This window comes from Mobula hypostoma, chromosome 4 (assembly GCF_963921235.1).
Source record: "Mobula hypostoma chromosome 4, sMobHyp1.1, whole genome shotgun sequence".
In the NCBI taxonomy this organism is placed as follows: Eukaryota; Metazoa; Chordata; class Chondrichthyes; order Myliobatiformes; family Myliobatidae; genus Mobula; species Mobula hypostoma.
This window is the reverse complement of record NC_086100.1, coordinates 123995508-124012607: the sequence shown is the minus strand read 5'-3', so window position 1 is coordinate 124012607 and position 17100 is coordinate 123995508. Positions and strand designations below refer to the sequence as shown.

The window sequence follows — 17100 nt, the reverse complement described above, 5'->3', positions numbered from 1 at the left end:
TGAAATCCAGGCAGCAGCTTCATCTGCCTGCAATATCAGTGGACATATATATATTTAGACTGGCCAGCTAGGCATATCCTACAACCTTACCATTAGCAACACATTACACAGACAAAGCATCATTTCTTACTTCACTGCCATATTAAGTCATTTGGTCACTCTCTATCAAGATGATCCTATTCTTCTAACCCCCTCCTTCTCTGCTACTGAAAACTAACTTGTTTTGTCTCTTTCACAATTCTGATAAAGGGGCGTGGGCCTGAATGAAATATTCCCTCTTTTCATTTCCACAGATGCTGCCTGATCTGCTGGGTGTTTACAGCAATTTCCGATTTTCAACGTTTTTTTTCCTCATTACTTCTTTAATGTTCTTCTGTTAGCATCTCCAAAACCCTTAACTGAATTCTCCACAGCAAAAAATGTGTGGCCTCTAGAGCTGCAGTTCGATTTGTACGAATATCATTTCTTGTACGCAAACTTTTCTTTTAAAAATAACATTTCCTGCACGAGTTAACGGGGGATTGGACTTGAAGCACTCAGTGGAAGGGACACTAATCTCCATCCTCTCTTTATTTGCCCTCAAAACAGCACATCTTTTCCTAAGTAAGGTCTCAATAAAATCTCTTAAGGAAGCTTCCTGTAGTGATTACCTGAAAAACAAACCAAAATTGCTGAGAGACTGAGTGAGGGAATTAATACTGTGTGATGATAATTGAGCTCAAAGTTGAATAAAGTATGTTCGATCCTTTATTACGAAACCAGCAAAGAAAAACAATCTAATATAGCGATATTAGTAAAACTAGCGGAACTGGAGAAATAAGCAGTCAACAAAAAGTATCCATCCTGCTCAGTCTCTATTTCTAACCAAACTAAAACTAATGAAGACAAAGCATCACGATACTCACTTGCTTCTACTATGCTCCAACCCATGTAACAAATTACCATCATCCAGAAAAATGTGCACAGAAAATACAATACAGACAGACGGAAAATAGATACGTCGTTCCTAATCTTCTGTCTCAGGTGATTTTTGAGAAGATGCTTAATTCACTGCATAACTTTGTACATCCACATTGCGAGAACAGAAGAGTGAGAAGATAACTCGGCTTCAAAGGCATCACCCATGCAATGGATATGCGTCTGAAAGCTGCACACGACAATGTCAGCGTCCGATCTGAGAAACGTCGATTCGTCAAGACCTAGAAGTGAGGTCAGAATGTGGCTCATTGATCACATTGTTCCGATGCATGAATGACTCCGTGATTAGCATAACATGAGCTCGCGCCAAAGTTGAAGTGACAAGAACAGGAGTGGCTTATGCTCAACACAAAGCTGAAATGCAACTGGAGAGGGCCCGTACAAACATGGAGAGTCTCCATGTATAGACATGGAGAAAACATGTGTAGAGGCTACATTAAGTGCTGTCAAGGAGGAGCAAAAGCTGAGGCTGATTCAGCAGATGTAAAGGTATATGAAGCAGCAGCTGACCTAGACAACGATGAATCTTCAGCACCCTGCAAGTCTTAGGCACATGTATAAAAATTCTGTAAAGCAAAAATGCTTTCAAAAATAGAAAGGTTTCTAAATATCAAAAAAATTATAAAGAGCAGTAAACACTAAATCAAAACAATATTTGGTGTGACCACCCTTGGCCTTTAAAGCTGTATCAATTCTTTTAGGTACTGTAGTGCAGTTTAATAAGAAATCGGCTGGTAGGTTGTTCCAAGAATGTTGGAGAACTTGCCACAGTTCTTCTGCAGACTTTAGCTGTCTCGCTTGCTACAGTCTCTCCAGGTAATCCCAGACAGCCTCAGTGATGTGGAGATCAGGGTTCTGTGGAGCCATACCATATTTTGCCGAACTCCTTGTTCTTCTTTTCACTGAAGGTAGTTCTTTATGACCTTGGACATCTGTTTGGGGTCATTACCTTGATGCAGAATGAAATTGGGACTGATCAGATCCGCTCCCCCCCCCCCCCCGACCGCCGATGGGAGAGAAACCGTTTGTAATTCTCAGTATTGAAGATTCCATTAATTTTAACCGGATCACCAACTCGGTTTGTGGAAATGCAGCCTCATGTCTAGAGGGAACCTCAGTCGTGCTTCACTGCTGGCTGCAGACACTCATCCATGCAGCACTCTCCAGCTCTTCTGCGGACAAAATGCCTTCCTGTCTGAACCAAAAATTTCAAGTTTTGACTCATCAGTCCAGAGCACTTGCTGCCATTGTTCAGCACCCCAGTCCTCGTGCATATGTGAGTCTTTATTTTCCCCTTAAAGAAATAGCTTTTTTGGCAGCAACTCTTCCATAAAGACCACTTCTGACAAGACTTCTCCAGACCGTAGAGGGCTGTACTGAGATCCTGTGAGTTGAGAGCCGATAGCAGTGCTGAGGAGGAATGTCGATTTGAAGTACCTCTGGCATGTTGCGCTCAGTTTCCATGGCCAGCCACTGCATTTCTGATCCTCAACTTCATGCTTCTTCAGAAGAGCTTGGACAGCACGTTTTGAAACTCCCGCTGGCTACACAATTTCTTCTTGGGAGAGACATTGCTGATGCAGGATGACCATTTTCTGTCTTGTTGCTATGCTCACTCTTACCATGGTGTAAGAATTGATGATTTGAAGATTAAACTGTCACATCTGCCACACCATCACCTTTGAGTTTGGTTGTTTTTCGCCCAGTTTGACTCCTCCTACACCCGTTTCTGTTTCAGTTAATCAGTTTAGTTCATTCAACTCATTAAGGCATTGATCATTAGCACCTGTTTGTTTTCTCTGTTTAATCATGCACTGGGATATATACCTACAAAGTAAACAATCGTTTTTATAAAAAAGTGGACTATTACTTAATATATTACTTTATTTAATATTAATATTTCTCTGTAGCGTTCGAATTTTTTGAAAAATGATTGTTTGGACATCTAAAATTTGCCATTTTCTACTGACACACTAATGCCGAAGGCAAAAAAATAGACATCTAAAACAATCATATATAAAAAATCCAGGGTACCCAAGACTTTTGCACAATACTGTATAACTGTTCATACCAAAAATCACAATATCATCCTTTGCTATCACAACAGTCAATGCAGAATATGTCCAAGTGCATTTTTGCTATAAAAAAAAGACAGTGCTCCAGATCTGCAAGGAAAAGCTGTCCATACCACACAGCCAACATGCCTTTCACATAGTCCAGGTATTGTTAGTCAAGGTCTACAACAGTAAAGACACACAACACCCCTTTCTGCAGTTTCATCACAGCAAAGACTTCGGTCAAGATTTCCAACTGATGCCAATCTTATCTGCACACGGACAGATTGAACTTCTAACATCCAGGGATATACATTTGGCAAACCAGTCTCCATAATGCCCTCATTCAGGAGATGCAGTGTATTTAGATTTATCTTGCTTTCTCACTCGTCGAAACCTAGTCACAGCAGGACTAAAAGTGTTTGATAATCAATCTACCACTTATTTGTCCTGGAAGCCAATCTTTTGCAATGCTATGAAAGGACTAAGTCTCAAACCTAATGGGTGCCTGAACTTTCTCAGTAAGTGGCTTGGTGGGGAGTTTCGCAACATGCAAGTAGGGTTAGAGCGGGTCATATTAATAATCCAGCTAAGCGTTGCATTACAAATGCTGTAGCAGAGGCTGGACAAATGCTGTGGCTCTCCAGAGGCAATCGAAGAATCTTTCTTCAGCAGACTCAGTAGCTTCGCAGGCTCTCAAACAAAGAACCCTGGAAACTACTGGAGGTTGCAGATCTGCTGTCGGAACTACAAGCTGCTAAAAATTAGGATTACCTAGTAGAACTGAGTTTCTTGAATACAGCGAGAGAAATAACTCCCATGGGGATAAACTACCAAGCAACACAGAAGAGCAGTGGATAACTAAAGGTTTCAAGCATAAAATGAAGCATCATGCCCATTATCTGCCATTTTCATTCTTTATGGAATTCATCCGCTACCACACAGAAATGTTAAATGACCCAAGTCTTGTGCCATCAACTTCCAGCAGCAAATCATTCAAAGACAGGTCTCCGACAAAACCATGGATAACCAAGACCCCTATCATAGCCAACAAAGCTGAAGTAGGAAACCCTATCATAAACCCAGAAAGACAATGTCTTGGCCATAAGAAACCTTGCCCCTTCAAGAAAGGCAGACACTTTAGAGGAAAACCACCCACAGACTACTACGTTTCAAATATTGCACTCCAACAGAGCACCAAGCAAAAGACTGTAAAGCTATCATACACTGCACTGAGTGCAGCATTAACCAACACATATCAGCACTTCATTCAGGGCCGGCACCTTTGGCTACTACTGGTTCCAGCACACCCGCAGCAGAGTATGGCAGGGAGCTAACTGAGCATCCAACATTTGTCACTACCTCTTCTTGCAAAGAGGTATGCAGGAACTCCTTCCAAAGCAAATTCTAGTCTAAAATATGTCTTGCCAATATATACCTGAAAGGACATCCTGAGTAAATACAAAAAAAGGCATATGTGATATTAGATGATCAGATGATTAGATGCCTTTAGCAAAAATCACCATTCTTTGACATATTCAGTATTCGAAGTTCCATTTCCCCATACACTCTAAATCAGAGTTTCCCAACCTTTTTTATGCCATGGACCAAAACCATTAAGCAAGGGGTCTGTGGACCTCATGTTGGGAACCGCTGCTCTAAAGCCATGATCTGCAATATCAGAAATTGCCGTTAGAAAAGCCAGTGGATTTGTCATGGAGTCAACAGGAGAGGAGGTCTGCTTACCTTTGCCATTCCTCAGAGTGCAACCATATTCCCAACAACTGGGATGAAATCCCACTGCCAAAGCTGCAGGAGATCATTCAGATCTTAAGGACACAGCTCACAAAATTCCCACACTCGACTCTTCTGCTGGGATTCTACTGTTGCTTGGCAGAGACACCAGTCGTGCACATAAGGTAGATGAATAGTGCAATAGTCGACACAACACACAATCCTCAGCCACAAGAAAGGTTGGGGGGGAAGAGGAGAAGAAACTGTACAGGGTGATTTTGATTACTGGAAGCCACAATCAATGAGGAGTCATTTCTAGGAACTAACCACTTTGGTTCCATCAAAATACTGAACCATCAAAAAAAGATCTTTTTAAAACATCTAGACCATAGGCAATTCATTGGAGCTCAATAATGCTAAAGTTCACCATCTCCACTATTGCTTCTCTTATATCTGCGATCTTCCATCTTTCATCTTTAAAGTACAATAACGTTAGATCATAAACTGATTTAGGATCAAGTATAAATGTATTTCTACATGGAGGGTGGATCATATTGACCATTGTATAAAATTAGAGTGTGTATAAATGAACAGTCATTTTGTGGGTAAAAGAAATGCAAGTATGACCAAGTTTTTCTTTAAATTTGACTTACAGGCTCCACAAATTCAAATTTCTTGCGTTCTTGAATTTCTTGCACTTTACACACATAGTCCAATGATAATTCATAGTAGTGTTGCCGGATCAACTCTAGCTGACTATCTGCCTACGGGACAAAGACAGTGAAATTTCATTTTATTATTGAATTATCAAATGTAAAAGAATGTTTTAAAATACCATTAAAGGAATAGCCTTTATTCTATGTAATTTTACAAATTGCAGTAATGAGCATGAAATAAAATGTTACCACTTTTTCCAGCAGTTGAAAAATTATTAGAAATACAAAAAAATGCCAGTGTGGTCCCTGACTTGTTTTAGTGTCTGATAATATACTTCCAATTGTGCATTATGCTTTGTTTTAACAAAATTATTGGCATAATCATCTTCAGAAATTACCACTTCTGTGAGTCCATTCCATAACATTACCAAATTGCTACTGAAATGTTAATTGTATATTTTTCCTTTTCACTGTTCATGCTATCCTTTCTTGTAAAATTGGTGAATGGTTAAGTTATTTTACCTTATATTCATACTGTAAATAACCTTGAATATTCCAATATCAAGTCTTTAACTTTCACTTCTCTGGAGGACACATTCCCAAAATTTACAGCTTTTTTTCACGATTTACATACTTAATCCCAGTAGTCGAATTAATTGCCCCTCAGTAACTATTTTCCAATGATTGTATAATGGTTAACAGAATGATTAAAATTGTGCAAACTAGTCCAGTGGGTGGATGGGGTTGGAGAGGTGCGGAAGAGCATTTACACTTTGTGCAAGTCCAAATATATCAACTGTGATAGAGCATAAACACTGGGATATGCTGCCTAGCATACCAAAATTAACATCCAGCACTAAGTGTAATGTTTTAGTATCATTACTCTACTGCATGAGGATGTTACACAAATAAATATTAATCTGAACTATTGAAAATCTGTCAAAACAAAACAGTTCTATAAACATGAAAATAGTAAGAATACTTTCATCAGCTAAAAACATTCATGAGTGTGAATTCCCTTTTATTCACATTTCTGAGTTTGTACATTTCTCAAGACAGGTTAAGTGCACACAGCCCACTTCAATTATGGGATTGATCCTGGACACGGAGTTACTTCAGCTGGTCGTCTGTATCCTTTACAAGTAACTGTGTATATTCAGGCAGAAGAATGTAGACCACACACCTGATCCAGCCAACTACATTGTTAAATGCATTCACTGTTATGCTAGAACCTGTGATGTGAATGGTGGAAAATTAATTCAGGGCTTCCAATTTATATGGAAATTTAGTACAATTGCAACCATTAAATTAACTGAACCTTTCCCCTTTATCAACTCTTTTTTTCCTCTTCCCTCTTACATTCTTTATCAACAACAGAGGTGTGGGTAGGAGAAAATGTGAAAAAGGAACAAGAAACTAAACCAGTTGATCTCTTGGAAAGATTACCAGGCTGTTAAATCATCACTATTAACTGTGTGTTCAATGTTTTACATTGATTAAATTATCATTCTATAGATGTTAAACCTGTTTCATTCTTGCTTGCACCTGGTTTCACAATTTTCTGATCCAAGAGACAACCTTCTGACTGAAGAAGTTAGCCCCACTCTAAAGAAACCATCATATCTTGATTCACACTCCTGCATGGTATTGACAGAATATTACACTCTCCTGCCTATGTCACTGGTACCAAAATGTACCATAACCTCCAGCTGCTCACCCTCCCCTTCAAGACTACAATACAAAAGCAAAGATGTAATGTTGAGACTTGATAAGACATTGTCGGACCATATTTGGAGTACTGAGAGTAATTCTGGGCCTCATATCTAAGAGAGGATGTGCTGGCACTGGCAACAGCTCAGAGGTGGTTGACAAGATTGAACAAATGAAGAGCCTTTGATTGCTCTGGGCCTGTATTCACTTTGAAACTTACTAATATTGAAAGGCATATATACAATGGTCGAGGAGAGGATGTTTCCAATAGTGGGAGTCTAGGACCAGAGGGCCCAGCCTCAGAATACAAGGATATTCCTTTAGAACAGAGATGAGGAGGAATTCTTTACCCAGACAGCGGTGAATCTGCGGAATTCATGGTTGCAGACAGTTGTAGAGGCCAGGTCTTTGGGTATATTTAAACAATAGGTTGATACGTTCTTGATTAGTAAGAGCGTCGAAAGTTACGGGGGAGTAGGCAGAAGAATGGGGTTGAGCGGGAAATTAAATCTGCTATGATTGAAAGTTGAAGATGACTTAATGGCCCAATTCTGCTCTAATGTCTGATGGACAACCAGTCCCTCTCCACCACCACCACCCTCATCCATCTGGCAGAACAGGTTCTCAAACTTAACTTCTTTCAGTGCCTCCCACTTTCTCCAGAGCAAAGCTGTAGCTATCGGCACTTGCATAGGTCCCAACTACAATGGCCTATTTGTCGGACCATGGATTATTCCACATAGCCAAATCTACTCCATCGACACTTCCAAACACTTTCTCCCCTACGTTGATGGCCAGATTGTTGCCACTTCCTGCACACATGCGGAGTTATTCAATATACTCAAATTCATTTGGTCCATCTCCAACACCTCTCCCCCTTTCCCTGATCTCCCCATCTCCAGCTCTGGAGATGTATCATCCACCAACATTTCTGCAAACCCACCAACTCCCAGAGTTACCCCAACTACAGCTCTTCCCATTCTATCCCTTACAACGACGCTGTTCACTTCTATCATTTCCTCTACCTCAGCTGCATGTTCTCATGACAATGCTTTCTATTCCTGTATATGTTAGATGTGCTCTTTTTTCCCCTTAGAAAATAGGGTTCCCCCTCTCTGCCGTTGATGCAGCTTTTACTTGCATCTCTTCTACTTCTCACATGTCAGCTTTCATCCCATCCCACCCCCCCCCCAGATATAGCAGGGATATAGTTTCCCCTTGACCTTACCTACCACCCCACAATCCAAGCATCCAACATGTTGTTCTCTGCAACTTCCACCATTTCCAATGTGATCCCACCACCAGCCACATCTCCCCCTTCCCTCTGCTTTCAGAAGGAATTGCTCTCTTTGGACTCCCTGGTCCACTGAACCCCCTCCGGGTACTTACTCTGCAACCACACAGGTGGTGCACCTGTTCCTACACCTCCTCCCTCACTAGCATTTAGGGCCCAAAACAGTCCTTCTAAGTGGGGGAGGAGATCCTTCACTTATGAGCGCAGTGTCATTTATTGCATCTGGTGCGATCTCCTTTACATGATGCAGATTAGAGGATTGCTTCTTCCTGCACCTTTGCTCCATCTACCGTAACAGCCAGGATCATCCAATGGCTAGCCGTTTTAATTTCACTTCCCAGTGTGACATCTATGTGTCTATCCAGGGTCTCTTCTGCTGCCACATTGAGGCCAGATGGAAATTAGGAGAACAACGCCTAAATCCCATCTTGGTAGTGTCCAACTTGAACATTGATTTCTCCCAATTTCTGGTAACCACTCCCCTCTTTCCCTGCCCACCCCTTGGTTTTATTTATCCTATCGACCTCATCAGCTCTTTTATTTCCACTCCAAACCTTCATGACCTGCCCATCATCCACACATTCCTCCCTCTACTTCCCCACCTCACCACCTTCCCCTTATTCCATGGTCCACTGTCCTCTCTGATCAGATTCCATCTTACATTGAACATTACAACAAAGTACATGCAATTTGGTCCACGATGTTGTGCTGACCTTTTAAACAACTCTATGATCAATCTAATCCTTCCCTCCCATATTGCCCTCGATTTTTCCATGTGCCTAACTTTAGAGTTTCTTAAATACCCCTAATGTATCTGCCTCAACCATCACCCCTGGCAGGGCATTCCACGCACCCACCCGGTTTGTAAGTAACTTACCTCTGACATTCTCCTTATACTTTCCTCCAATCACCTTCAAATTATGCCCCCTTGCATTAGTCAATTCCGTCCTGGACATCTCTGGCTATTCATTGGATCTATGCTTTCAAATCAACTCTCATCCTTATTTGCTCCAAAGAGAAAATTCTTAACTCATGCAAACAACCTTCATAAGAAACGCCCTCTAGTCCAGGCACCATCCTATTAAACCACCTCTGTATCCATCTCTAAAGCTTCCACATCCTTCTTATAATGAAGCGACCAGAATTGAATACAATATTCCAAGTGTGGTCTAACCAGAGTTTTATAGAGCTGCAACATTACCTTGTGGCTCCTGAACTCAGTCTCCCAGCTAATGGAGGGCAACACACCATACACCTGCATAACAATCCTACCAACGTGCACAGCAATTTTGAGGAATCTATGGATGTGGACCCCAAGATCCCTCTGTTCCTCCACACTGGCAAGAATCCTGCCATTAACCCTGTATTCTGCTTTCAAATCTGACCTTCCATAGTGAATCACTTCAGACTTTCCCGGGTCGAACTTCATATGCCGCTGCTTCTTTCAATGTCCCATTGCAATCTATAAGAACCTGCCACCCCATCCCAAATTCCACTGACCTTTGTGTCATCTGCAAAGTTACTAACCAATCCTTCCACTTCCTTATCTAAGTCATTTATAAAAATCACAAAGAGCTGGGGTCCTAGAACAGACCCCTGAGGAACACCATTGGTCATGCCCTCTAGGCAGAATATGCTCCATCTATTACCACTATCTGCCTTCCATGGACAAGCTAATACTGTATCCACACAGCCAATGTTTCCATGGGTCCCAAACCTCCTGACTTTCTGAATGAGCCTACCAAGGAAACCTTATCAAAAGCCTTACTAAAATCCATATACACCATATCGACTCCTCTAACTTCATCAATGTGCTTTGTCACATCCTCAAAGAAGCCAGTCAGGCTTGTGAAGCATGGCCTGTCCCTCACAAAGCCACGCTGACCATCTATAATCAGACTATGCTTCCCCAAATAATCGTTAAGTCCTATCTCTTAAGAACCTTCTCCAATAATTTGCCTGCCACTGAAGTAAGCTGGCGTATATCCTGTCTTGCCCCAGCAGACTTTAATATCCTAATGTTTTCAAAAGTTCCAGCATATCCTCTTTATTAACATCAAGACTTTCAAGCATATCAGCCTGTTTTGGGCTGTCCTCAGAAACGTCAAGGTCCCTCTCACCAGTGAATACTGAAACTAAGTATTCCTTAAGGACGTCCCCTATCTCCTACTACTCCAGGCACATGTTTCGTCTACTTACTCCTGAACAGTCCTAACCTCACTCTAGCCATCCTCCTGTTCTTCACATATGTGTAGAATGCTTTGGGGTTTTCCTTTATCCGACTCACCAAGGACTTTTGATTCCCCCTTCTAGCTCTGCGTCTACCCTTCAGATCCTGGATACCACAAGACCATAAGATATAAGAGCAGAAGTAGGCCATTCGGCCCATCGAGTCTGCTCTGCCATTCAATTATGGGCTGTCTGATCCTTGCTTCCAAAACCTTAAGTAAGCTTCTTCTTCCTCTTGACTAGATGCCCCGCATCTCACCAACAATGGTTTCATTCATGCTACCGTCCTTTCCCTGCCTCAATGGACAAATCTATCCAGAACCCCCAGCAAGTGTTCCTTAAACAACCTCCTCATACCCATTGTGCATTTTCCTCAGTAAATCTGTTCCCAATTTATGCTCTACAGCCACAAGGCAAACACCAACAGCTCTTTCAACCTTCTTCAGCCCTTCGTCCCTTCTGCCAAATACCTCCCAATTTCTCAAATTCCCACTCTCCCCCTGTCCACCACTTGCCTAACTTCGCTCACTCACCGCATTCACCTATTACCCGCCAGTTCTTACTCCAGACCTCCACCCACCCTTCTATACTGGCTTTCTCCTATCCTTCTTTCCAGCCCTGATTAAGAGACTCAACCTGAAATGTTGACAGTAAATATTCTCTCACAGTTGCTGCCTGACTTGTTGAGGCCCCCAGTGTGTTGTTTGTTCATCCAGACACTAAAGTGAGGTGATTAACATTTCTATGCATGAATTTTAATGTTATTACAAAGAAATCTTCTTCAAGGAACAAAGTGTTTTCAGTTACTATAAAGTTGTGAAAGGCACAACTTTCATTGAAACTGAAAAAACTTTGTTCCTTGAAAAAGATTTTAACTTTAATACAGATCTTTAACATATTGTTCCAGCAATCGATGGCTTGATAGGTTAATTTGGTAGCAAAACGTACTGTACATGCAATCTTGACATTGTTAAATCAACCAAAACAAATTGAATCTAAACTTCCATTTACCTGACTCAAATTGTTCCTATAGATTTGAGCAATACTTCAAAAGTTACTATAAAATCAATTGCATTGTTAACAATTACAGGGAACAATATACACTTTATCCAATATCCTATTCTGCTTTGGCTTAGGGTTTACCCAAAGACAAAAAAAACGTGGAAAATTTCTAATTGTGGACAACAAAATATACATAAAGACTGGAGCAAAATGTTAGATCACATTATTCCCTGAATGTTCAATTACATAGTATTTTTTTTCAGCAAAAATGCAAATGAAGATTATTTTAAGCCAAAGTAAAAATCTAGGTTAGAAAAAGCCCGAATCAGAAAAAAGAAACAGCTGAAGTCCCTTAGAGATTGTAACTAGGGAATTAATTATGGGAAATCTGCTTATGGCAGAGATTTTGAACAAATATTTTTCTGTCTATTTTACAGCAATAGACAGTAAAACATCCCCATAACAAAAGGTAAATGGGATTGAGAAACTTATAATAATTAAAACTGGAAATATAGCATCAGACCAATAAATGAACTCAAACATCCAGAGATGAATTCATTAATAATGATCAGTTGCAATTCCCCAGATTCTGCAAGGGTCCCAGTGGACAGGAAAACCAAAAATGTAATGGCCCAGTTCCAGAGGGAGACAACAGGCAGATAACTATAAATGAGTTACTCCAAAACCTGTCATTAGCAAAGTACTAAAACCTATCATTAAGGAGGTAGAAATAAGACATTTAGAAAATCATTATACATTTAAACCTAGATTTTTGACAGGGAGATGTTTTATTTAATTCAGAGTCCTTTTAGACCATGGTGAATACGGTTCTATTGGTTCTGCTTTGTCCACAATGAAATCCTCACAAAAGCAAGCAAGTTTGTCAAACACCGTTTCCTTTTCATAACCAATCTGGATTCTGCTTGACTGCCTTAATTTCTTAAAAAAATATCCTGTTATTATCTCCACCATGGATCCCAGCATTTTCCCAACAACAGGTGTTAGGCTAACTGGTCTATAGCTTCCTCCCTTCTGTCCCCCTCCTTCCTTACATAAGTTTTTGAAAGGCAGCATATGGTTATAGTTTAGAATCAGGGCCGTTGATGAAAGTGGGGACAGATGAAAATAAAGCATTCAAGAAGGATCTAGATAAATTCATAAAAGAATAGAAAAAAAGCCAGTCTGGGAAGCAGGACTAGCTGGAATGCTCCTACACGGAGGCACTGGATGTGCCAAATGGCCTCCTTCCACCCTGTAGTTACTCTGTGGCTCTGAACTGCAGATGTACCACTCAAAAAGGTCTTATTTCCATGAACACTTATGCAACAAAACCCAAAGGCACTGCCATCAGAAAATATTTCCAAATTGAAATCAAAACATTATTTACAAAAAAAATTTAAAGAGAACTTGGCTCAATTATTTATTGATTAGAATGCATATTATAACAACATTACCATACTAACTTGAATGCAATAATGGGAAGACCGGTGAAAGAGGTAGTTTTTAAACCATGACACAAGCAGAGGAAAAGCAGGAAGAGACTTAGAGAGATATTTCTGAAGTATTCGCAGTAGGAGATATAATTAACAGGGATAAAGCAAGTTCAGGGCTCAAAAATAAGTAGATAAGGCAGAGACAGACATACAGTAGACAATACAGTATTGGGAGTTTTTAGTCTTACCTCCAAAAGTGACGCTTCTTTCTTCTTTGACGACAAATTGACATGTTTTTCCAACGTACTGTAGTATTTTTCAGTTTCTTTGTCATACTTTTTCTTTTCTTCCTACAAATAAATGCATGGTTACATCAAAACATTCTAACACTCTCTGACAAAAGTTTGAAAAAGATGTGAGGTCTATTTATAAAATAGTCTTGGTTATATTCAAATGAACAGACTGTCTGAATGCCAATACTATCATTATTCATAAAAAAGACATATGATTTTAGTTGCACTAAGTACAACACTCTGGTATGTAGGGAAGGCTACCATATCTTCCAGTTATAAATAAATGTTTGTCTTTTCATAACATTTGCAGAAAGGACTTGTTTGCCAGTGGTTACTGGATATTCCTCTTTCTCAAAGTAAAATGAAAATGACCACAAGACACCAATTCCCAGATTAAAATCGTATTAAGTGGCAATCTTTTCTTTAACTTATACTATTAATGGGACGATGCCTTTGTGTCAATAATAAAAAATGTATGAGAAAATTTGTAAACATTTACCCTATATAAAGTTAGCGGCTGGGGCTAGGTCGAAGGCGCTTAGGAGGCTGTATCGGAGGCTTGAAGTTTTCGGACGGACGTACTCAGTGTCAGCTGTGGTCAGCTGCTTCCAAGGCACTGGCAAGTTGATGGTGCCTGGAGGTTTATGGCAGGGAGTTTCTCCCTTTTGCCGCCTGCTGTCGGGGACTCGGGAGTCGATCGACTCGGGGACTTTGAGACTTTTTTTTTTACCATGCCCATGGTTTGTTCGTTATCAAATTATGGTATTGCTTTGCACTGTTGTAACTATATGTTATAATTATGTGGTTCTGTCAGTATTAGTCTTTGGTTTGTCCTGTTTTCTGTGATATCACTCCAGAGGAACATTGTATCATTTCTTAATGCAGGTATGCATTTCTAAATGACAATAAAGGAGGACTGAGTGTTCTCATGATCTAAAAATAATTATCAAGTACAAAAGCATGAATTACACCAGTGTGCCTTCAGCTCTTTCTTCAAAACCAAAGAAACTTCAAGTGTCACTCAATATTCATAAAATTGGCAGCTCTTACAATGCAGCAGTCCCTTAATACCATGCTCCAATGTCACCTTGAGTTATGGGAAAGATGAACACGTGACTTCCCAATTTACCTCGGCAAAGCCCTTGCACTGAATTGTCTAGCTACATTATATTTTCACAGTAAAACTATATTCTGATTTTGTTATTGCACTTCTATTTGAACTGCCTCAATGTACTTGCATGGATGGCATGCCAAACAAAGTTTTCTTTTGCTGAATCTCAGTACAAGTGACCATAATAAACCAATTACCTGTCAAATCTCTGAAGAGGTCTAGAAAACAAACAATCCAATTCTGAGAGCCATGTGCAATCATTGACCTTTGGTTGACTGGAAAACTGTCTATTATAAATCTATTAGATAGTCATTAAAACATCTTAACAGTTTATCTATAACCAATATGTTGATGATTGTTGACAATGGCATAAACTAAACTTGACCACATTCTAATAGTTTAAATTTCTAAGGCACCTGCACAATATCATTTATGACACACAATTAAAACAAAACTGTGTATGTATATAAACAGAAACCCTAATTGCAGAGAATGCTTTTTGATTCCAATGCTTTCTTGGCCAGCCTCTTACTGTCCTCTGTAATCTTGGTCTGATCTTAAACGCTCCTTTCAATTTTCAAGCTATCTTACTTAATAGACATGCTTACAGATACTTCTAGCACCACTACCTGTTTAAAATTCTCAGTCTTTACCCAAAGTCATCTCCAAGATTTCTGCATTCTGGAGTCCTAGAACTCCCACCTTACATCACCTGGCTGCCCTTTCTTTCCTCCCATACAATACATAAAACTTCCCGCCAACGTAGATTCAGGTCATATTCTCTAATATCTCTACATATCACTCAGTCAAATTTTCTTTGAAAATAGTCTTTAGGAAGTTCAACCATTTCAGAAGGTACTATTTGATAAGATGTTGTTGTTATGCACCTTCAGTTCATCGTCATTTCAACCAATTATTAATTTGCCATAATTATTATTCCTTTATATCACAAAGCACTGTTACCTTCGCTGCTCCGATCTGGTCCTTTCTGAATCTTTCCAATGGTTTGATAAATGTTTCACTGATGTTATGAGCCTAAGAGAGAATAAGAACACTTGTAGAAGCCGCATTTTGTTCCAACAGAAGATTATAATATGGCTCTAATATATAAAAGTTTACAAAATATTTACTTCAATTAGTAAATTAGGATAATCACTTTGGCCTTGTGCCTACAAAATTAAATTTTCTTCCAATAGATGAAAAGTTGAATGAGGCAAATTTACTAGCTTTTGTTGTTAATTAATTTTTGAAAGGCGGGCTTTTCTGACAAGGCCAGCATCTGCTGCATGTTCTTAAGTGCCTGAGAATATGGCAGAGACGTTTTCATGAATCAGTCCTTCTGCTGAAGAAAATTCCACTGTGCTGTTGGAGGGGGGCAGGAGGGAGGGGGCAGGAGGCGGGAGAGGAGGCAGGGGAGGAGGGTGGAAGGAGGGAACTCCAGAATTCAAATCCGATCTTATTAAGTGTCTGCAGGTGATAATGCTCTGATGCTCTTGCAGATTGTGTCTTTGTGATGGTAGAGATCAGGGATTTGTGACTGAGAGTTGTGAAGGACTAATCTAGCTGCATCTTAAATTCTAAGAAATATCTCAGAAAATTTGATTTAAAGAAGCAAAATTGAAAATGTTGGCCATGCAAATATTTGCTTTCAACCACACTTCATCCCTTCTACCACACCAGGTTTGGACAAGATTCAGTCCCAGGATATTATGAAAATTTAATGTGTGTGGAATCTCATTCTTCTTCCCACCCACAAGCCGTCGGTACTCCAATTTTCTGATGAGTACAATACTATTTACTGTGGACTGTCGCTTTAAGCGCCTGAGTGAGGTGAGACTATGACGTCCGTCACAGGCTGTGGCAGCCTGCTGTGGATGAGAGCGAGAGCGAGAGAGTGCGAGAGACCTTCAGTCGTAGTAAGAGAGACTGGGGAAGCCGGTAGCTTCAGCTTGTCACAGCTGAGGCTTGGAACTCTCCTATGCCCAAAAGGATTGGGTTAAACATCGGCACACGGTGCACAACGAATATGTGACTGTCACTTTGTATGATCCATAGGAGTGGATTTTGGGGATATCTTGTGGGACCATTTGTGTAGTGCCTGCCTGGGTATGTTGTGTGGTAAACACTGGAAGATGATATTCTTGTGACAGGTCACTTTCGGTGATAATTCCTCTACAATCACTCTGAGCACCGGTGCCCCACAAGGCAATGTGCTCAGCCCCCTGCTGTACTCACTGTACACCCATGATCGTGTAGCCAAATTTCCATCAAACTCAATATGTAAGTTTGCTGATGACACAACAATTGTAGGCCATATCTCCGGAATGATGAGTTTGAGTACAGAGAGGAAATTAGGAACCTGGTGCATGGTACGAAGACAATAACCTATCCCTCAACGTCAGCAAGACAAAGGAATTGGTTGTTGACTTCAGAAGGAGTAGCGGACCGCACGACCCAATTTACATCGGTGGTGCGCAAGTGGAACAGGTCAAAAGCTTTAAGTTCCTCAGGGTCAATATCACAAATGACCTTACTTGGTCCAACCAAGCAGAGTCCACTGCCGAGAAGGCCCACCAGCGCCTTTACTTCCTGAGAAAACTGAAGAA

The 17100-nt window shown here is 40.4% G+C and overlaps 1 protein-coding gene across 2 annotated transcripts in view; it reads right to left on the bottom strand.

Moving 5' to 3' along the window:
- arhgap10 (Rho GTPase activating protein 10) overlaps window positions 1–17100 on the bottom strand; it is a 212224-nt gene that overhangs the window by 96634 nt on the left and 98490 nt on the right. For both annotated transcript variants that reach the window (XR_010017730.1, XM_063046452.1), the window contains exons 4-6: window positions 15458–15529; window positions 13339–13440; window positions 5420–5530 (exon numbers count right to left, since the gene is read on the bottom strand). Coding sequence is in view for 1 of the 2 variants with exons in the window: in XM_063046452.1 (XP_062902522.1) it covers window positions 5420–5530; window positions 13339–13440; window positions 15458–15529 (285 nt within the window). In the remaining variant the exon portion in view is untranslated. The remainder of the gene's footprint in view (window positions 1–5419; window positions 5531–13338; window positions 13441–15457; window positions 15530–17100) is intronic.